The sequence below is a fragment of the Peromyscus californicus genome, unplaced genomic scaffold (assembly GCF_007827085.1).
Source record: "Peromyscus californicus insignis strain IS unplaced genomic scaffold, ASM782708v3 Scaffold_4__1_contigs__length_199733344, whole genome shotgun sequence".
In the NCBI taxonomy this organism is placed as follows: domain Eukaryota; kingdom Metazoa; phylum Chordata; class Mammalia; order Rodentia; family Cricetidae; genus Peromyscus; species Peromyscus californicus.
This window is the reverse complement of record NW_026294562.1, coordinates 122,688,058-122,709,324: the sequence shown is the minus strand read 5'-3', so window position 1 is coordinate 122,709,324 and position 21,267 is coordinate 122,688,058. Positions and strand designations below refer to the sequence as shown.

At 47.6% G+C, this 21,267-nt stretch overlaps 1 protein-coding gene across 2 annotated transcripts in view; it reads left to right on the top strand.

Moving 5' to 3' along the window:
- Abhd2 (abhydrolase domain containing 2, acylglycerol lipase) overlaps positions 1-21,267 on the top strand; it is a 97,141-nt gene that overhangs the window by 17,391 nt on the left and 58,483 nt on the right. For both annotated transcript variants that reach the window (XM_052761554.1, XM_052761555.1), the window contains 2 exons: positions 4,312-4,410; positions 6,596-6,795. In XM_052761554.1, the coding sequence (XP_052617514.1) occupies positions 6,602-6,795 (194 nt within the window). In that variant the 5' untranslated portion in view covers positions 4,312-4,410; positions 6,596-6,601. The remainder of the gene's footprint in view (positions 1-4,311; positions 4,411-6,595; positions 6,796-21,267) is intronic.

Below are 21,267 nucleotides of genomic sequence, written 5' to 3'. Positions count from 1 at the left end.
GAGTCAGGAAAGCAGGGACTGCATTCTGTTACAAAGCACAGAGAGATTCTTTCCCCCTGTGCGTTTTAGCCAATGACTGTAATTGTCTCCCCAGAATCTCAGGCATTTCACACTGAAAGAGTTCTCTACTCTAATCCAAGCCTCTCAGTTTACAGCTGAGATCCTTAGGGCCTGAAAAGCTAAGTGACTTTTTCAAGGTGGCCAGGCAGAACAGGTTCTAGGTCCCAGGTCTCGGGGCCTCCATCCTCAATGATACTCTTGGCCATGGGAGAGCAGTGAAAAGCATGGGAGGCAGCCTAGGCCTTCAGCATAGGTGGAAATACCAGCCAAGCAGGTCTCAGAGTCCAGCAACAATGCTGAGAGGCCTGTTAATGACCGGGTGCTGGACATTTGGCCGCACTCTGCGTTTTCTTTTGGATGGTACAGAGATGACAAATAGAATACTAACTATCAGTTACAGCACCAACATTTCTCATAAACTCACAGGACTGGAATGTAGGGTAACCCACAGAAAAAAAAGATTGGTGGGGAAAGGCTGGCTCCCTTCCCTCACACACCCAGCCCACCAGCCCTCCTGTGACTTGTTTTCCCCGTCTAAGACTGCTTAGGGCTCCTTTCAACTGGATTTCGTCTGCCTAGAAAATGGAGAGGGGAGCACTCAAAATAGCTCAAGGCGTTGAGTTTGGTATGTCTTCCATCTGAGTAATGACCAGGCCCGACCTTGCTTAGCTCCCAAGATCAGATGAAATATGGCACATTCGGGATAGTATGGCCATAGAGTCTAAGCTTGGTGTGTCTAGACAAAGTTCGGAATAGTTAATATTAAGTACCAGGTCAGATTTGTAAAAAAGAAAAATGGAGAGTAACCACCGTAAAGTAAAAACGTAAGATGAGTCGAATGGATCCGAAGAGCTTTGTTTTGGAATTGCCTAGTTTAATACCTACATAGACTGATAGGTAGGTAGATAGATATTCATTGTACGCACATACACACACTTCTGAAGTCCTAGACTTGATACACTGAGGCTCAGTTCTGGACGTAGCTGTTCCAGGCCTTTCCTTGCTCAAGTACTAGATATTCATTGTACGCACATACACACACTTCTGAAGTCCTAGACTTGATACACTGAGGCTCAGTTCTGGACGTAGCTGTTCCAGGCCTTTCCTTGCTCAAGTACTCTCATCTCTAGGTTCCTAAAGTCCGTAGACTCTTAGCTTGTTTTCCCCCGGTTGTATACAGATGGTACTTAATTGTGGTTCTGGGCCATGCTAAGCACCCAGTAAACAGTCGGCTACTTAAGCCTGCTAGGATTTAAGGGTGCACTCCCTAGGGGCATGCAGAACTGGCTTGCTGCCCAGGACCCTCAGACTCAAGCCGTGGGCCAAGACTGTAAATTCGGGTCATAATCCATGAAACTGTCTGCCCTGAATGAAATTTTAAAACCTTGTCATTTATCAAGGGTTGAGAAAATCAATTCTTTGCTGCATTTGCTGTTTAAAAGAAGTTGAGGGAGGACACTGTCAATGGAAGTCTCCTCTATAAAGTCCTGCACATCTTTAAAATAATTCTGTGCCACAACAGCCCTCCCTTCCGAGTGCATGTCCTGTACCCCAGGCTCAGAGTGCGCTGTTAGCTCTTCCCACTTGGCGACCCACTGATCTGCCTGGATTTCCCTTTCCCCTCAGGTGGGCAGAAAACCCAGAGTTGATCTCACTAGACCACATACACAGTTGTGTTTGTTAGTGTGTTTATTTTCCTTGTACTAGATTTTTACTTTTTTCATGTATTTTGTTAGTTGCTATCTTAAAGCCAGCTAGTGTGAATGCATTCATGAATTCCTTCCTTCCTTGTGGTACCAAGCAATGAACCCAATGCTTTGCACTTTTTAGAAAGGTTCTACCCCTAGCCCTTAAAGCTTTTTCCTCTAGTAACAAAATAGTTCAAATCATTATGAATTTTGAAAATAAATTAAAACACCCTTATAAGTAGCAGCAAAAGCATCTTCCACCTGGCAATTGATACTTCTAGCATCACAGCGGTATATAGTATTTCCTTATGTGTCATTGGAAATTGTATAGTGAATGCATCTAGAAATAACAGTGGTGTGGACTATTTTACATAAAATAAATCCTGAGATTGGTGACCTAGGTCTGATATGGTGGCTCCACTAAGTCGCCTGTCTAGTCTGCTGTTTTGAATAGGCTTAGAGTTACTCCAAGGTTATTTCATGGCCCAAGGTGCCTGTTGGAGTTGCAGCCATATTATCTGCGTTTCAGGGAGGCAGGAAGGCTGACTGCTTTTTAAGGAGTTTTCTTAAAACCAGACCATTTAGAATTGGCCAGAATTTAGTCGGATTGACTCACCTAGCTGCAAGGGGGCTGGGAGTATGTCGTTCACTCAGCAAGACACATTTCCACGTAGAGGTGCTTTGTCGAAGTTACCTCAGATAGTTTATGGGAAGTTTTAGGCATAAACAGACTTTAATTGATGAATAGTAAAGCAAACCATAACACTTCTTATAAGCTTTGACATTTTGACTTTCAAAACTTGGCTGTGGTTTTATCATTTGTGCATATACTTGTTATTTTTAAATATTTATCCAGTACAGACTTACCCAAGGCTGGAAGGGACTTTAGATAGGTTTTTCCAAGGATTACATGTTCTGGAAGATAATTGTAGGGATGATTCAGGTACCAGAAATGATTAAATTGGGCCAGGGGTGGTGGGGTCAGCATCAAAGACGTCACAGGAGTATGTTGTGTCTGGAGGAACAGCTGCTCTTCAGCCTCATTCATTGTTGTCATGGCAGGCTCTGTTTTACCAAATCTTCTGGTTTGGCCTTTTGTTTGTTTAGGGTTTTTTTGTTTTGTTTTGTTTTCTTTTCTTTTAAGAAAAACCAGAAGTACAGATTTTTGCTTGTAATTTGATATTTGACAACTAATGAACAAATTTTTCCCCCAAATGCCAGGCAAAGCCAGGCATGGTGACTCACATCTCTAATCCCAGTACATAAAAGCCTGAAGCAGAAGGACGGCCAAGAGTTCAAGGCCAGCCTGAGCGACAGTGAGACACTCACCACCACTGCTAAAGCCAGGCAAAGATAACACTAGGCCGTGGGCCGGCAGCTTAGATCTTGAGTCTGGGCTGTGTCTTGTTTTCATCCTGCAGCTGAGCCTTTGGGCCTGGTGGGCCCAGGTGGCCTGTGATGTGGCTGGGGACACTGCTCTGCAGTTCCTACCTCACCACACCCTGGCCCTTGTGGCTAATTTGTCTTGGACTGTGAAGAGCTCGTACACATGTGAAGTAGAGCAGCATGGCTGTGAGGGTTAGTGAGCCTCGCCTTCACCTGCCTTTCATTTTCTTCTTCAGTGGTTTCAGTGTGGTGAATCAGAAACAAAGGGAGCTTGGGGACCAGCTCTGCCTGCGCACCTGTGACTTGCGGCCAGCTCTAGTGTCTTCTGCATTTGCCCTCCAGACCTTTCATTTCCTTGCCTACTTCTCTCCGTGGCTTTCAAGCAGCACCACATCAGGGTCTCTGGAGTCAGAAGTGAGCACTGGCCTTCCTGCCTACCAGCCTTGTGACCTTGGGCAAACTCAATCTTCGTAGGCATCAGTTTCCCCACCTGTAAAATGAAGTGATACTGGCATCTGTCTCACAGGGCCTGGAGGAGTAAATAGTATTCACGAAGAAGAGAGCTTTGTGCAGAGTTTGCTTTTCTTTTGTAGTTTTGGAACCTTGTCGTTGCGCCTTTTACGTCCCTGAGCTCCCGTCTTCCCCCGATTACTGTATGTCTGAAGAAAGGGCGTGACTCACCTGCCCTGCTGTGTCGCTCTACAGCCTTCTCAGTTACGTCATGTGTCACAGCGGCGACACCTGGCCTGTCAGCAGTGTTCAGGATCGTGTTGTGGGATAAAGAGCAAAAGTAGCTTGAGTTTTAGTCCATGGAAGAAACCCATCTCCAGAGCCAGTGAGAGCCCCGCTTCTTGGTGGGGTCAAAAAGCCTCCCCACAGCCAGTTTGTGAGAACATCCAAGACCATGGCAGACATGTTAATTAAAGAAATTGCCCTTTCCCCTAAAGACTTTAAGTGCAGAGAAAGGAGAAGTAGACTGCTTATGTTTCAATTAAAATGGGCTGTTGGCCGGGCATGGTGGCACATGCCCGTAGTACCAGCACTTGGGAAGTACAGGAAGAGTGCGATGAATTCAAGGCCAGTCAGCACGGTGTATCGGAGACCGTCTCCAAACAACACAAAAAGGAGGCTTGCTTTCTTGTTCTTTAAAACCTTACCTACATCCGATTCTGTTCAGCTTTTAGGTTAATTTGAATACAAGATCAGAGCGGATTGGCCCAACTGTACAACTCTTGGAGGAAAATCCACATTCTCCGCGAGAGGAATAACGACATAGGTATGTCCTGCTGAGACTCAGTTTCTCTTCACCTCCCCATGCATTATAGTAAATAGTGCATGGTTGTTGGAAGGGACGGATCCTGCAATGAGTTACCAGCCTTGACCAGCAAGGAGACTGGGAAAGCTGTGGTGACCAGCCTCTGTTCTCACTCCAGCAAGGAGGACAAAGGAACACTTAAACTTTACTTCCGTTTACCAGCACATAATCAGAGAACTTTGGAATTTGGAATTTCTGGTAGATTTTTCATTTCTGCTTTTGTTTTAAGACAGGGATTCAGGGCTGGACATGGTCGCATATGCCCTTAATTCCAGCACTTGGAGGCAGAGGCAGGTGGATCTCTGAGTTTCGAGACCAGCCTGGTCTATAGAGAGAATTCCAGGGCTACACAGAGAAACCCTGTATTGAAGAAAAAAACAAACAAACAAACAAACAAAAAAACCCTTAAAATTGTATCAGGGATGTTTTCTTTTTAATTAATTAATATTATTTATTATTGTTAAGACAGGGTCTCATCCCAAGCTGGCCTTGAATGTGGCTGTGTAGTGGAGGACAACCCTAACTAACTTTTTTAAAGCGTTTATTTCATGTGTGGATGTGGACAGGCTCATGTCATAGCGTGTGTGGAAGTCAGGGAACTTGCTAGAGTCAGTCACTTTTACCCTTCCACCATGCCGGTTCTGGGGATCGAACTAGGGTCACCAGTAAGTGCAGCAAGCACCTTTACCCACTGAACCGTCTTGCTGGCCCTCCAGGAATGTTCTAGAATCTTTTTCTTGTCTTGCTGACAGAAGGCCAGGTAAGAGGCTGTGACTGTTCCTCCCCAGATTGAAGACCCTGCCAGAGGTTTCCCAGAGTCTTTTGGCGCTGTTTGTGCCGCTTTGATTTTAGAGGAGTCCCCACGGCCCCTCTGAGTCCCTCAGAGTCTTCAGTCTGTTAGACACATTTTGGAGATTTTTTTTTTTCACCCTACCCATTATGTCTCCATCATTGGCTACCAGAGTTCTCATAACTGTTTTTAGCAGCAGCTACTTGAAATCATTCCGGGGGAAGCCGTTACCACAGTTACCAGGGCTATGAGAATTACATTTTCTGTTTTTGTTAGTTTTGTGCTAGCCTTCCCCCACCCCTCATTTCATTGTGAGACAGGGTGTCAGATGGTTTAGAATGGCCTTGAAGTCCTTGTGTCGATACCCTGCCTCCCAAGTTCTAGGCTTACAGGTGTGCATCACCATGCCTGACTAGTTAGCCCAATCCTTAAGGCCACAGCTGATGTTCTGTTACTCTGTAGAGCAGCAAGGAAAAGACAAGATTTTGTTGATGATGTTTGGTTTTATGTGTTTGAAGTGGTGGGTGAAAGCTTTGTATATCAGGGAATGCTTACCTCAAAAGGTAAAATATTAAGACACCGTGTTAGAAATCAGATATGCATGTGTATTTTCTGTACTGCAATCTTAAATTTTGGTCTAGTGGTTGAGTGTAGTTGGTCCAGTTTGGACTGTTGGCTGCATTCAGGTACCTCCAGGAGGGGAAAAAACTGTTTTAATTGACTAGCTCCATTTCACATGGCCCGAAAGCCCCAGAAGCCAGGACCACGATGACCTAGGCCAAGTCTGGATAGAATTCTGGAGCCTGGACTCTGTGGAGCAAATGACTGAGTTAGGCAGCTTTCTCTCAGCCCGCTCTGAAGACAGAGAGCTGGGGGCAGCACAAAGTACAGCTTTACCTGTCCTGGTGGCACTCACAGTCCCATGTCGCTGTTCAAGGCTGGAAACAACACTGAACACACCTGGCGCTCCAGGTGCCATTAAGTCTACAGAGATTTAAGTGACTTCTTCACAGACATCAAAGCTCTCCCCCAGCCCTTCCTAACTCACCTTTCCCCCGTTCTCAGAAAGACTCTATTACCGTACATTTTCCAGTGTGTTCATCTTGGAACTGCTCGTGAGATTACAAGAAGAACATAGTACCCTCCTCAGTCAACACTCAGAACTGTTTCTGTGGCTGTGGGTACTGGCTGGGTGTTGGTGGTGTCAGGTGATGATGATGGGGGCTGTCTGGTGGAGCACCCTTTGGGCATGTGTGAAGCACGTCCTGAGCGGGTCATGCCTCTGCCATGAGGTGGGCTCCGCCCTCCTCGCCCCGGCCATGGCCATGAGCCCAGATCTGTGTCTTTGCTTTCTAGATCAAGATGAATGCCATGCTGGAGACCCCCGAGCTCCCCGCCGTGTTTGACGGGGTGAAGCTGGCTGCCGTAGCTGCCGTTCTTTACGTCATCGTGCGGTGTTTGAACCTGAAGAGCCCCACTGCGCCTCCCGACCTCTACTTCCAGGACTCCGGGCTGTCACGCTTCCTGCTCAAATCCTGTCCCCTTCTGACCAAAGAGTGAGTCCACTGCCCTGCCTGTCCCCACCTGCTGTTCTGTTTGGTTTTGTGTGATGTTCAAAGAACCTTTCCAGCCGAAGGATGTTGCTTACCGGGTGTGGACTTGCTTGGGATCTAGCTTGACGTCTCGGCTTCTAGTCTCAGCACCACAAAGCAAGCAAACAATGGATCTCAGAATGCACCTGTAAGGCACAGAGGGGAAATCGCCTGGCTGGTGTGAGAAACAGTCTCGGTAGTTGGCTAGTGTTTAGATAATGAACGGTGGGAGAAAAGAATCATATCTTGGTTGCTTAGAAACATCCTGTCCTTCACAGCATGGTGTCCTCATCATCCATGACAAGGACTTTTCAGAAAACAGTAGACATTTTTAGGTAGATATGAAACCTTGGGTAATATTTTAACTCTTGCCACTCTGAGGACAGAGAAGCCATTCTTACCCAAAGTCACTGGGAACCACAAAGGCCTTGTCGTGGGGTCCTCCTTATCCCCTGGACATTAAAATGTATCCAGAGCACTAACCAAAAGAGCACATTTGAAGAGAGTGCCTCCTCTGATCCCTGTGGGCTGTACCTGCATTTTGGAGGGGAGTGGCATGCCTCTGAGGGAGGAAACCATGGTCTTCCTCTGGGGCTCAACCAAGCCCCAGGCAGAAGCATTCCATGCCCTCCTTTGTAGAGACCCACAGAGGTTTCCCAGTGAGAACTTACTCAGGGTTGAGAATCTGAGCTTGCTTTACCCAGCAGGGCTGCCTGCATAAAGGGATGATTTGACCACGGGTGTGGTTACCAGGTGTTTGGAAGAGGGGGAGGTTTTTTTGCCCTGCCCCTTGGCATTGTTATAAAAAGCCCTTCTGGAGCGGCAGAAGGGACCGTTGGGTCTTGATCCAGGTCCTCCCCCTGAAGCTATCCTGTGTTTCTGTCTTTCATCTAAAAGTTTCTTATCCCTCTCTCCTCCTCATAGGAACCCTTTTAAAAAGTGGGAGCTGGCCTCCCACACTCCTTTTAGTCTGACCAACTCCGTCTTTCCCTCCGTGCGTCTCACAGCTTGCTCCGTTCATCCCACCGTGCTTCAAGGCTGTGCTGTGGCTGTGCAGAGAGGTGTCTCTAGTAAACCGTGTCCTCGGCACATGCCTGGCGGGTTTCTAACACTTGGTGACAGGGCAGAAGCTCTCCCTCCACCCTCTTCTGGGGAGCTGGTGACTGAGTGCGTGATTGTCTTCTAGGAGCAGGGGGCACCAGGCATCTGAGAGTTGTTCTTGCTTTGTGCAGTCTCTGCGTTTGGTTGATTTTCAGAGGCTCGTAGCCACGGTGGGGGACCGTCCATGTGGCCCTTGGGTGTTTGGGGTGGTCTCCAGTGCAGTGTCTTACAGCCATGCTGTGGCTCTAGAGCTAGAGAGATCCTCATTGAAGGATGTGTGTACAACATAAATATAATGATTGTGTTCGAAATTACCCTTGTGAGGAACTGTCCCAGCACAGTAGACACCACATACCCGGCGCCACACTAGGATATGGTGTTCTTATTACATGATTTTTGCAGTTAAAAATCTATTCTGTCCAGGGTATGCACAGTAACAGTGTATTGAAAATTGTCCGGCATTTTACCTTGTCTTTTCAATGTTTCTTCTGTGTTTCATTTGGATAATTCACTAACTTGGACTCGCTAGTGACATTTACAGTTACTTTAGACTCCCTGGAACCACCAGACGCAGCTCTTCAGTCATCTCATCTGTAGAGAGCTTTTGAAAACCAAATTTATGCTGGGTGGTGGTGGCACATGCCAGCTTGGTCTACAGAGTTAGTTCCAGGACAGTCTTTTACACACACACACACACACACACACACACACACACACACACACCCCAAAAACGAAAACAAAACCCAAATTTATTGCCTAATTTTCTGGTTCTCACGAAATGCCTGACTGGAAGCAACTTCGGGAGAAGAGGTCTTCTTCAGCCCCACAGTTTGAGAGGGTGCAGGCCATCTTGTTGAGGAAGGCGTGGGGGTGGGAACAGCTTGAGGCTGGAGCAGCGGTGTGAGGTGGCTGGTGTCTGTCGTCAGGAAGCAGGAGTGTGGGCTCCCACCACCCCAGTGGCCCCAAGTCCGCCATCTAGACCTCATGTCCCAAAGGTTCCCCAGCCTGTCAGAAAGAGCACCACTACCTGGGGACCGAGGTTTAGATAAATGAGCCTCTTGGGGGGACACTTCCCTTTCAAAACCCTAACACCAAAGTGTTTAAAACCCTGTAAGTTTATATGCAGACAAGCGTAAATTTGTGCTAAGGATTTAGAGGGAGGGTCCATGAGAACACTGCCTTCAGGCTCCGGAAAGATACTACCAATTTTTTATTCTGTGCTGTTTGTAAATAAAAGCTGCTTCCAGCGGGTCTTAACTCCTTTTCTTTTAAAATTAACCCAGACACGTTAAATTCTAGTCTCCCTTTGCGCTCTTCATTTCCTGGCTCACATTCCCACGTGAGCCTGTGGTGTTCACCTAGTGACTGCCTTGAGATGGCTGACTCTCACTTCCGGTGTGGTCGAGGGTCCCCTCCATCCTTATGGGACATCACCTGAGCCAGTGGCATCAACACAGTCCCCGAGCTTTCTTCCAACACGGCCTAGATTAGGAGGGTGTGGGATGCCCAGGTTAAAGGCAGAGCTGATGTTTGTTTAGGACTTAGCGACAGCTTTTAAAAAGTGGGCGTGAAAGACAAGTTCTTCAGGAAGTGTCTGCTTCCAAGACCTTTCTCTTTGGCTACAGGACCAGCTTACCTAGAGCAAATTGGAATATTATTTAAGCAGTGGAATTCCAAACACACAAGCCCCCTTTAACGTGAATGTGACATGATTTGGGGACAAAAAGATTCTGTTCCCCCTAGGTTTTTGTTTTTTGTTTTTACCCATTCATTGTCTTCTTTATGGTTAGTGTCTGGTCTGTGTTCATGTGGTGTTAGCAAACCGTGTTCATGGGGTGCTAGCACACCGTCCTCACACCCTCTCTCTGGTCCGTGTCCCTGCAATTCACATTTAGCGCCTCTGGGATATGTTCTACCAATGGATCGTTTGTTTGTTTGTTTGTTTGTTTGTTTGTTTGTTTGTTTGTTTGTTCCTAGACAGGGTCTCACTATGTAGCCTTGGCTGTCCTGGAACTTCTCTGTAGACCAGGCTAGCCTCGAACTCAGAGATCTGCCTGCCTCTGCGTCCTGAGTGCTGGGGTTAAAGGCTTGTACCACTATGCTCAGCTAATCCTCTTAGTGACTTGGAGGCCAAACTCATTTTTCCTGTCATTTTAAGGATTGGGAAGCTGGGCGTGGCAGCGAGGGCACCTGAGACAGACTGGAGTGTCTAGAGTGGGTTCCCTTTTCATCCCTGGGCAGAGGTGGACAGGGAGTGTTCTCAGGGTACGGGGAAAAGCACAGAACAGCAAAAGGCTAGCCCACAGGAAGGTTGTTAGCAGGGTTTCCCCCAGCAGGTGGCCTTCAGTTCCTGCCTGTCTATATCTGTCTCTGGTCGAAGCCACTGTCCTCTAATGATCTTCCTGAGTCACATTTCTGGAATGGCTTCACTTGTGTTTGAAGCTGAGGGTAGGAAATGGCTGTTGTGGGTAAGAACTTCTCCTGGGACTTTGAAGTTTTTTTCCTAGGAGGAGGCTGTCTCCAGGCTCCATAAACACTCGCCTCTGCTGGAAGGTTCGGGCAGCCGATTCACAGTGAGCCGCCCAGTAGCCCGGCTCAGGCAGCTGCTTATTATGACTTTCATGCAAATCCAGGCAGAGCCTCTTGCTGTACCCAGATAGGAAACAAATGATGAAAAGTGGATATTCAAAGTAAAGAGTAGAGAGCTTTGTCCTTTTCTTGGCATTAAAGTCAGCTTGTAGGTCTGACTTTAAAATAATTGACCCAAAGGTCCATCACAAATGAATTCCGTGATGTCTGGAGGAAGGCGGCTTTGGCGGGATGCTATGCCTCCTGTTCACTTAGTAACACATCAATATTTACCTCGCAATTCAAGAAGTGTTTGCTTTTAGGGAAACAAGCAGTTCAAAGCTTAGTGAGGAGCAATGAGGAGTCTCTGGATGCTGATATGAGTCTCCATTTCTTCAGAATAAAAAAATTAATGCACATTTATTCATTAAAAATAAAACACAAAGCACATTAAAAATAAAACACCCATTATTCTTCTAATAAGAAGTAGTGTACCATTGCTGTTTGAGTGAGCATCTCTGGGGTCTTCTGTATATATGTGTCCTCCACTAAATCAGGATGGTATAATTTCTGATTTCTCTCTCCCCTCCCCCTTTGTGTGTGTGTGTGTGTGTGTGTGTGTGTGTGTGTGTGTGTGTGTGTGTGTGTATTGCTGGGAATTGACCTAAAGGCCTTGTGCATGCTAGGCATGTCCTCTACCACTGAGCTGCATATATCCAGACCCAGAATGGTAGCTCGTTTTAACCCTTGCTCTGCCATGCTGCTGCTTATCCTCTGGCATGTTTTCTTTCCTGTCTATCATTGAGCTACAACTGGCCTCTAACCTGACGTGTACCCCAAGTTCTCCTCTAGTTCACCATCTTACATGATCCTTCCAAGTGCTAGGATCGCAAGGATGTTGCATTAGAGAAATGTAAACTAGGATTCGAACCTAGGTCTTTTGCCTGCAGACTAACCAGGGAACCCTGGGCGAAGCGTAGCCACTCTGGGCCTGCTTCCTTCTATTACAGTGGATCAGGCAGACCTCCTTTATCGCTTGCTCTTCAGCATTAACCTCCTGTGCTCCTGGCATCCCTGCTCACAGTCCTCCTGGGGGATGGAAGTAGAAGTTAAACGCTGGAGAAGGGTGGAGGGGTCATTGTGTCTAAAGAAGAGCAGGTAAGTTAGGGAAGGTTTCTTAGAATCTGATGCAGTTTAAGATTCTGACTACAGGACAACGAAAGAAGATAAGCAGGGGCAGGGAGGCCTTCTCCTGTCTGTCTGTCTGTCTGTCTATCTGTCTGTGTGTCTGTCCTCTCTGACCCGTGCTGTGGAACAAGTAGGCGCTGTCTCCTTTTTTAGTGCTCTAGGGGTAATCATTTGCATATAGTCTAGTGTACAGACCTTGTCTACAGCACAGGACCTGTATGCCCAGCTGTATAACCACTACTCCCTGGAGCTCTCACGGGAGTGTCCCAAGTTGTCCCTCCCTGCCTCTGACCCACCCAGATGTCATAATAGTACTTGAGTTGGCTTCCTCAAGCCTCTTTCAGTGTGGGCCAACCTTACTTGTCCGTTCCCATCCCTCATGACATTCTGTCATAGCCCAGGAAGGGCCTGCCCACAGGACTGCTGTCCTCTGGCTACTCCAAATCTCCTTCATTTTCCACCAGAATACCCTTTCTTGGGGTGGATGTGTGAGGGGTGTGTGTGTGTTCAAGTACACATGTGTAAGTGCATATGAAGGCCCCATGTCAATGGTGGCTGTCTTCCTTGGTCGTCCTCCATCTTTATGTTTTGAGACAGGGTCTCTTGCAGAACCTTTAGCTAGGCTGGTAGGCCAGTGTCCCTCGAGTCCGTTTGTTTTTACCACTCTACCTACACCCCTAGTGCTGAGTTCTGCCTGCCTCCACGGCTTGACTCTTATGTGGGTGTTGGGGATCCAAACTCAAGTCCTTACACTCGTATGGCAGACACTTTACTCACGGAGCCGTTTCCCCAACCCACTAAGATAAGTCTTAGAACAAAACCTTAAACTGGACCTCATTCTGAGAAACCTTCCCTAACTTACCTACTCCCTTTAGACCCAGTGACCCCCCACCCTTCTCCAGCATGTGACTCCTGCTTCTGTGTGATGCCTCTCATCTGCTGTTTGTGAGAATTTGTGTCTCTTTCCACCTCGCCGCTGGAGCACATGTACCCCAGATCAAGAGCCTCATGCTTGTCGAGGCAGAACAGGCCACGGGTGCTCCCAAGCCTTGAGTGTGGGATCATTCTGTCTCTTATTTTCCGTAAGCAAGCGTAGGTGAGAGATGTTCAGATTTTGGCAAATGCCATCTGTGTTAGCCAAGACAAACCAAGAAACCGCACTGGCTCCCATTTGTCCAGTGTCACCCAGGGAGTCGGGTGTCCCTTTAGCACTGACAACGTTGTTTGTCTGTCTCTGAAAGATGTGTCTTGTTAAATGATTTGTCTGGTCTTAAATTGGTTGGGGCGGCCCCAGATGCATCATGGCTGTCCCCAGCCTTTCCCTGGGGCCCTGGCTGAAGGATCTGCTGGCAGGTGCAGGATGGAAAGTGAACACGAGCACCAGGTGGCACTTACTGTACATTTCCCCGTGGGAAGCCAGGCTGCGCCTTTTCACTCACTAGCAGGTGTGTCTGGCTGAGTTGTGTTCTAGGGGAAGCATGGTAGAGCAACAGACAAGCCTGAAACAGAGCTGGTATCTTCAGAGGATGTGAGAGACAGCGAGGCTCCCTTTTCTGGTCCGGGGAGGGAAGGCAATGTGACCGAACCCTGGCTGTGTTTAAGGCTTCCCCAGAGACAAAAAGCTCGTAGTTTTCTCCTGCCACCGGCCACCTGTGTCACGCAGAACTGGGTGTTACTGTTCATGGTGGTTTTGAAAAATGCCTGAAACTTGACTGTGAGGTTCACGCCCATTCCAACGCCATGCCAGAAACGACAGTTGGCGTCCTGTGCCCTCATGTCGAACACTGCTTCTGGGAAGCTGCTTCACACTGTCACAAGAGAACGGCACAAGATCATGATGGCCCTTCAGTAGATCATGATGGGTCACTGGTAGTTTTCCCCATGGCTCTCTCTTACCAGAGTTCAGGCCCGAGCGGTCTCCCCCTGAATCGTTCTCAGCCTATAGTCTTAGTTCCTTTCCATAGTCCTTTGATTGTCCGGCTCCTAAACATTAGAGAATCTTTGTTAGACGTAGCTGTTGGGGTGGGGCTTAAGTCATCAGAAATGTTTACATTGTCGGAATTTTCTAGAGGCATTTTGAAGAGTGGCTTCACCCTAACTTCGCTGTGGCTGCTCCCCGCCTTGCCGCTGTCCACAGACCTGGATTACTCACTTCATAATTATGCCTGGTGAGACAGAGAAAAACTGCTGTTAGTTTTCTCTCAAACAATATTGATTCACTTCTTATCTGAGATTTTATTGTGTGTGTGTGTGTGTGTGTGTGTGTGTGTGTGTGTGTGTGTAAATGTATGCCGTTTGTGTGCAGGTACCTGTGCAAACCAAAAGAGAGCATCAGAGCCCTTAGAGCTGGAGTTGCAGGCATTTGAAAGCCCCAGAGTGGGTGCTGGGAACTGAACTCAGGTCCTCTGGAAGAACAGCAGATGCTCTTTGCCACTGCAGCATCTCTCCAGCCCCTCAGCTCATTTCCTGTCTTGTCAATTGCACTCTCTTTCTGACAGGAAATATCTGTTTCTTTCATCCACCACAAACAAAAGCCTGGTTCTATATACTATACATACTGTGTTTGTCAGAAACGGGCAAGATAAAGGTACTTTTGTCCTGGTGTGCCAAGGAACTTTTAAATAATTAGAAGTACCCTACCAGGACACCCAACACTGATTCGGATGTCTCTGGTAGAGCGGTATAATACATGGAGTTCTTTTCTCTGTCAAAAGAACGGAGGACTTCATAGGTGAACTCCACTCCTCTGCAGTTTTCCTCCTGCCTCTGTCTTAAAGACCCCTTCTTTGCAGTGACAGTGCCAAAGCCTGGGCTAGCCTGCCACCCCTATGCCAGCCTGCAAACCCTAGGCTAGCCTGCCACCCCTATGCCAGCCTGCAAACCCTAGGCTATCCCACCACCCCTATGCCAGCCTGCAAACCCTAGGCTAGCCTGCCACCCCTATGCCAGCCTGCAAACACTGAGATAGCCTGCCACCCCTATGCCAGCCTGCAAACCCTGGGCTAGCCTGCCACCCCTATGCCAGCCTACAAACCCTGGGCCAGCCACTCCTAGGCAAAGCTCTGCAACCAACACAGCTTATTTATAGTGAGTTAAATCTGAAAGAATTTCATTATCTTGGGTTTAAACTCCACTCAGTTCCCTCTTGTTCACCCACATTCCAGATCAGATTTAAATCTGCTGAACACTAAAGCTCTGTCCTTTTCAGAGGATAAACTAATTGCCAAGAGTCTTCATTTCATTGACCTGATTTTATCCACTCCAAGAGCTGTACAAATATTTCCTTAGATGCTATAAGAGGATCTGCAGTGTCCCGATACACTTGTTACTTAGCCCTTAGACCTTCAGAGCATATTTACCTGGAAAGCTTAAAGATGAAACACTCCAATTGTCTGTTGGGACTGAATGCTGGTGGGCAGCCTTGGTTGAGGCTACTTCATCTTAAACTTGCTAATACACATAGTTCAAAGAATTGTTAACACAATCATGCTGTCAAGGCCAACAAAACAAAACAAAAAGCTGACCCTGGGAATATAGTCCTTTGTTACAGGACCAACCAGTTTGCCCAGGGCTGACAGGTGGCCTGTGACATGAGACTTTCTTTTTCCTTCTTTTTGAGACAGGGTCACACCATGTAGCCCTGGCTGGCCTAGAACTTACTGGGTAGACCAGGCTGGCCTTGAACTCACAGAGAGAGGTCCCCTTGCCTCTGTCTCCTGAGTGCTGGGATTAAAAGTGTGTGCCAGCATGCCGGGTGACATGGGACTGTGAATGCTAACACTGAAGAAGTCTCAGCTAAGTGGGATGAGTTGACCACACTATTTCTCACTATCTTCTTCTGTCGTAAAGTGAGGTTGGCTGGTTGTTTTTGTGAGTGAGTGAGTGAGTGAGTGAGTGAGTGAGTGAGTGAGTGAGTATGCATTTGGAGGTGGTAATTACTTTGCCAGCGACTAGTCTAAATTTTACTCTTAGATAGTCGTTCCCCTTTTCTGCCTGTGCCCCAGTAGATATTTATCCTAGGGGCAGGCTGACCAGGACAGGGAGGAAGGTGCTGCCATCTTTGAAACAGCCCACCTTGACTTGAGCTAGGTAACCGACTTGAGCCTGCCACAGAAGTCACCTGAGCCCTGTCCCTGAGATCCAGATCAGAGCTTTTTGTGACAATTCTGTTCCTTCTTTCAGGAATTGCTGAAGCCAGAAATACCTAAAAAGGTTTGGAATCCAGAGTTTTCATGATCCCTCCACTTTATTTAAATATAGGCTATGTCATTTGTGATAAAACAACCAATTCCAGCTTCTCAAACCTACCCCTCTCCCACTTGACCCCTCCCCTTGATGCCCTGTTCACCAAGCCTGACCATATTCTTCAGGGCTCTGCTGTGCCTTCAGAAATGCAAAGCTGGGTACGAGTCATGGCACTTGGGAGGTAGAGGCAAGAGGATCAGGAGTTCAAGTCCAGCCACAGCTACATAGTGAGTTTGAGGCCAGCCACAGCTGCATGAGACCCTGTCTCAAAGGGGGCAAAAAAATCAAAAGAAGCATGTGCTACCGTGATGCCTTTACTCCATGTCAAACCCAGCGCAGATGGATGGGCAAGAGGGCCTGCTACTGCTGTGGGTCCGGTTGCTAAGTTACTCTTCTTTTCCAGTCTTTCCCGGACCAAGTACTAGCCTCCATCTTGAGTTCCTGTTCATCTTTAACTTTCCTTTACTTACACTACTTTATTAAGCTTCATTTACAAGTCCTGCCTGGGACCACGTCCACTTTCTGGTCCTTTTCGGTATGTATTTGCCTGAAAATTGCTTCAGTATCCAGAAGCAAAAACAGACCCGCTTTCTAGGAAGCCTAACATTGCTAAATATAGCGGACTTTCATCAGTGTCTCATGTTTTATTGATCCCATGAGTTTAGTAGTTACCAATTTTTATCTCAATCTGTTCTTCTCTGCCTGCCTCTCAGCACCTCTCTCCTTGCTACAGTGGGGAGTGTCTTTCATACCACAAACAGTGCGTATAATTAAAACAGAAATCAACTTTAATAATGTGTTCCAGAGGGTAAATAAGTATGATTTCCAGATTTCCTGCCAGCATGTCATCAGTGATGATCAGACTGAGTATGCTCCATTTCAGCATCTGTACTTTGTCTGAAGCTCCCCAAACTTACCCCTCTCCCATGCGATCCCTCCCCTTGATGCCCTGTTCATCAAGCCTGACTGTATTCTTCGGGGCTCTGCTGTGCCTTCAGAAAAGCTACTCACGAGTCATGGCACTTGGGAGGTAAACGAAGTGCCTGGCTTTGGAGCCCAGTGTTTTCAGTGTGGAAATGGCTTTCCTGTACATAGAGCCTTAGGGGGATGGCTTGGGGATCAGAATCCAATGGTGGTGTAGTAACTACTTAAGGGATGCATTCACCAGAGCCCCACAAAACTCTAGTAAGTTCTACTCACATAGAAAGTTGGTATTCATCCATAATTGGATGAGGTATACCCAGTGACCAGTTACTGCTAAAAGTCCTTTTTGCCACTGAGCCTCCTTAGAGCTCTTCAGCTACCTGAGGTGACGACCTGCCATGTCACAATAAGTCATGGAGATGGAAGGGAGTCAGCCTTGTGTACCCTGTCTCCACCCAGGTGAAGGGTCTGGCTTAGTGTACACCTGACTTCAGGCTGTGCTACCTAACTCCTTGGGGTACCCATTCTGAAAGTCTGTAATCTGAAACATTTGAGGAACTTCTCCCAAGGTCAATGGCTGATGGAGAGCCATCTATGGCTTCCCAGGAAGGAAGAGGTTCCATAACCATCTTGGCTTCCTTTTGACAGGAAACATGAAAAGGTCCTTCAGCAAGCCCCTGAACTAGTGTGTTCAATTGAATCACACAAACTTGAACAGTGTTTTCATATTATATGAAATGAAAGACTCTTAAGTCTTTTATTTACATGTTGTATGTATGTATGTATGTATGTACACATGTAAGTACACACATGCCATGGTACTCTCATAGAGGTCAGAGGACAACCTGCAGGAGTCAATTCTCTTCCACTATGTGGATTCCAAGGATCGAACTCAGGGTGTCAGACTTGGTAGCAAGCACCTTTACCTCCCAAGCCATCTTGCCAGCCCCAAATCTTTATTTATTTTTTTCAATTTGAAGTTATCAGGCCATAACATTGTGGGCTTATCTGGCGATCTACTTCTTTTTTTTTGTTGGTTTGTTTGTTGGTTTGTTTGGTTGGTTGGTTGGTTTTTCGAGACAGAGTTTCTCTGTGAAATGGTCCTGGCAGTCCTGGAACTCACTCTGCAGACCAGGCTGGCCTCAAACTCACAGAGATCCTCCTGCCTCTGCCTCGCAAGGATTAAAGGCGTGTGCCACCACCGCCCGGCCTGGTGATCCACTCTTATTGTCTGTTCACTCTACCCACACTCACCTCCTTGTGTTTAATACACTCAAGATGCTCCTTTTCCTCATTTTCACCTTCTCCATCCATCAGAGGTCCCTGCATCCCCCACCCCACCCCCGACCTCCTCTATAGCCATTCCTCTCTCCTCCTGTCCTTTTTACTGTCTTATCTCTGGTTCTTCCCTAGGAGCAAGGAAGGATGTAACAGTAACTCTGCATGTGTCTTTTTTCATCTCCAACTATATTCTTTTTCTTCCTTTTGAAACAAGGTTTCCCTATGGAGCTCAGGCTGCCCTGGAACTCACTAGATAGCACAACTGGCCTTGAACTTGGGGCAATCCTCCTGCCTCAGCCTCCCGAGGACTGGACTTGAGCCACCAACTGTTTTTTTCCCCCAGAAGCTTGCAAACAAAGAGACCATCTTAAAAGTCTGTGTTCCACACAGCTGTTCCTTTGCACAGAATCAGTTCATGCTGGTGTTTGTAGATTTTGGAAAGATCATAAACTATCTGAATGAGTAATTTCAGGCCAGGGATAAAGGATTTGGGGGGCGGGCAGGAGGGACCTTAGTACCATGACACGTTGGATGAAGGGCCCCATGTGATCTGCAGGACTACTTGGCTTCAGATAGATGGGACAGAGAGCACCGAGGTCAGTGAGGACACCGGCCAGTGGGACCGACTGTATAAACAGCGCTCTTGCAGGGAACTGACTTTGTCTTCCAGCGGTGCGTTTTACCTATCCAAGTTTGTCCTGTGCCTCCAACCAGCATCCAGGCTAAGAAGGCAATTGCTTTGCCCTGACCCCACAGGCCCTCATGCCCCTGCTGCCAGTGCCATGGCTAGGCTTTGACTATTCCTGTAATCCCCACAGATGAACTTCAGACTGCTTGTTTAACCATTTGCACCTGCCACATCCTCTGCCCTTTGTCCTCTGTGCCCTTTGATTTTGTTTGTTAATGCGCATCTGACCCCAGTGCTCCGGTCTCCACCATGCTTCCTGGCCAGCTCCTAGCCAGGTCGTATGCATGGTCTGGTGACAACAGCTGCCTGATTAGACCCACAAGTCCCATGTCTGTAGGGGAAGAAAAGGAGGTCAGATCACATGGAGTGTCGCTTTCCCAGAAAGGGCTTTGGGCTCGTTCCACACTGGGATGGAAAGGGAATCATGGGCCTTCAAGGTAGAAGCAATGGTATCCGTGGACACTGGAGGAAAGGCTGTAATGTCCACACCATAGAGCAGCTGAAAAAGAGTGGAGAGGACACACGGGGAAGCGCCTGTCTTGGAGGCTTGTCTGTGGGAATTACACAGAAGCAGATACCAGTGTGACAGTAGAGTTGGGGGCAGACAAGCAAATTCCAGGATTCCAGATCAGCTTCAGGCCGGGGTCGGGGAGGGGGCAGGGGAGGTTGGAAGGTTAAAAGAAATGCTTTGGGTTGATGGCCGCAGTATGGGAGGAGGAAGAGGCAGGAATGAGCCACAGGAAGGCAGTAAGAGAGGTGAGAGGAGAGGCTGGAGTATCATGAAAGCCGGAAGGGAAAGCTGTGAAGATGGTGCCGGAATCCACAGAGCATGATCCTGGCCAGAGTCAGGGATGTTGGGGATGTGCTTTGATAGCAAGATTGAAAAAGAAACGAAGATGCCAGTGAGCATTCAGACTCGGGGAAAGGAAGCGCGCGCGGTGGTGGTGGTGGTGGTGGTGGTGGTGGGGTGATAGAAAACTAAGCTAAACGGGATGAAGGCTCTCCCCCAAGGTGAGAAGTAATGCAGAAGCAACCAGGCACAGGAGGAAGTCTGGGGGTTGTGAGGACAGAGATGAACTCTCCCCGAGGTTCCTGTGAGGCTCACCTGGGCCGGCTCTGGCCCTAGCGGCACGGTGACTTGACCTTACAAAATCTCTATTTCCTTGTTTGTGAAGCAGAATGACGGTAGCTGTTTCGTAGGCTCAATAAGAGGAGAAAAAGAGAACAGCGTGTAAAGTAATTTCCAGGATGTCTGCATGGGTGAGCCTTTAGTAACCACAGCCGTTGTCAGTAGAGCTCTTCATAGGTGTATTGTCACCCAGATCAGATGGCAAATGGCATCGCATACCTAAGTTCCTGTGAGTCTGTCGGATGTCAGCAAGACCTGTGTGGGTAACTGGGGAGGGGAGGGGCCTATATAATTTCTGTAAGAGGAAATATAAGTAGCAAATAGCGAATAATGTTTAGCCTTGGGAGTGGTGAAGCGTTAAAAAAAAATGAAGTGTTGTTGGATGCTCAGAGGGAAAAAAGTATCATCAATATGATATTGCTTTGTTGTTTTTATCTCTGCGGCACAGCAGCTCCACCTAATTCTATCGCTGCCTCAGCTTCTGACTGTACCTTTGCAGCCACCGCCTTGCTGAAGCCACAGCCTTGGGGAGGGACCCTTAGCATCCCCCTGCTACCTCAGCCGCCTCCACGTAGGGAGACAAATTTTGTTTTAACTAAGTCTCTGTCCTCTTATTTTACCAATAAAGACTCAGGAGCCAGATGCTGGGGTGAAAACATGCGAGCTCAGAGAGGCAGAGAAAGCAGCCAGCTGACCTTCTTCCTTCACCAGTGTCCCAGAAAGAACTTCTCTTTCCATGTCCCAAACCAAAAAGGACCTCCAAACTCAAAGTCCCTCCCCACTACTTCCTGTGCATCTCTCTATTCATCTTCCTGACTCCCTCTTACTCTCTGTAGCTACTTCCTGTCACCAGTTGCTTGCTTCTCCTCCTGACCTATGGTTGATTTTATTTAATCCTTTTTACAATAAACAGAAGGCTCTTGGATTAAGGGTGTGTACTAGGGCTGGGCCACATCACAGCTAGAGGCAGGGTTTTCCAATAAATAACGCAATCTCAGGGTTCACAGTGTGATCAAATATCCTGCAACATTAATTAGACACTGTATCACTCAAAATCAGCTGGTTTGTGCCTTGGTAACTTCTTCTAGTTAACATCATACCTTGTGGTAAACACTTACTTCAGATCAACAGGAGAGGGTGCTGCCAATTATAGTCCCACTGGGACCTCAGCTGATGGAGGTGTCATCTCAGCATGTGGTGGGAAAAGGAATTGACACCCCACACACTGACTCCCCAAGACTGCTTCCCAGAAGTTGGTAATTCCCTTTCCTTGACTATGGCATGCTCTTGGCCATGTCTAACTTTAGAAGTG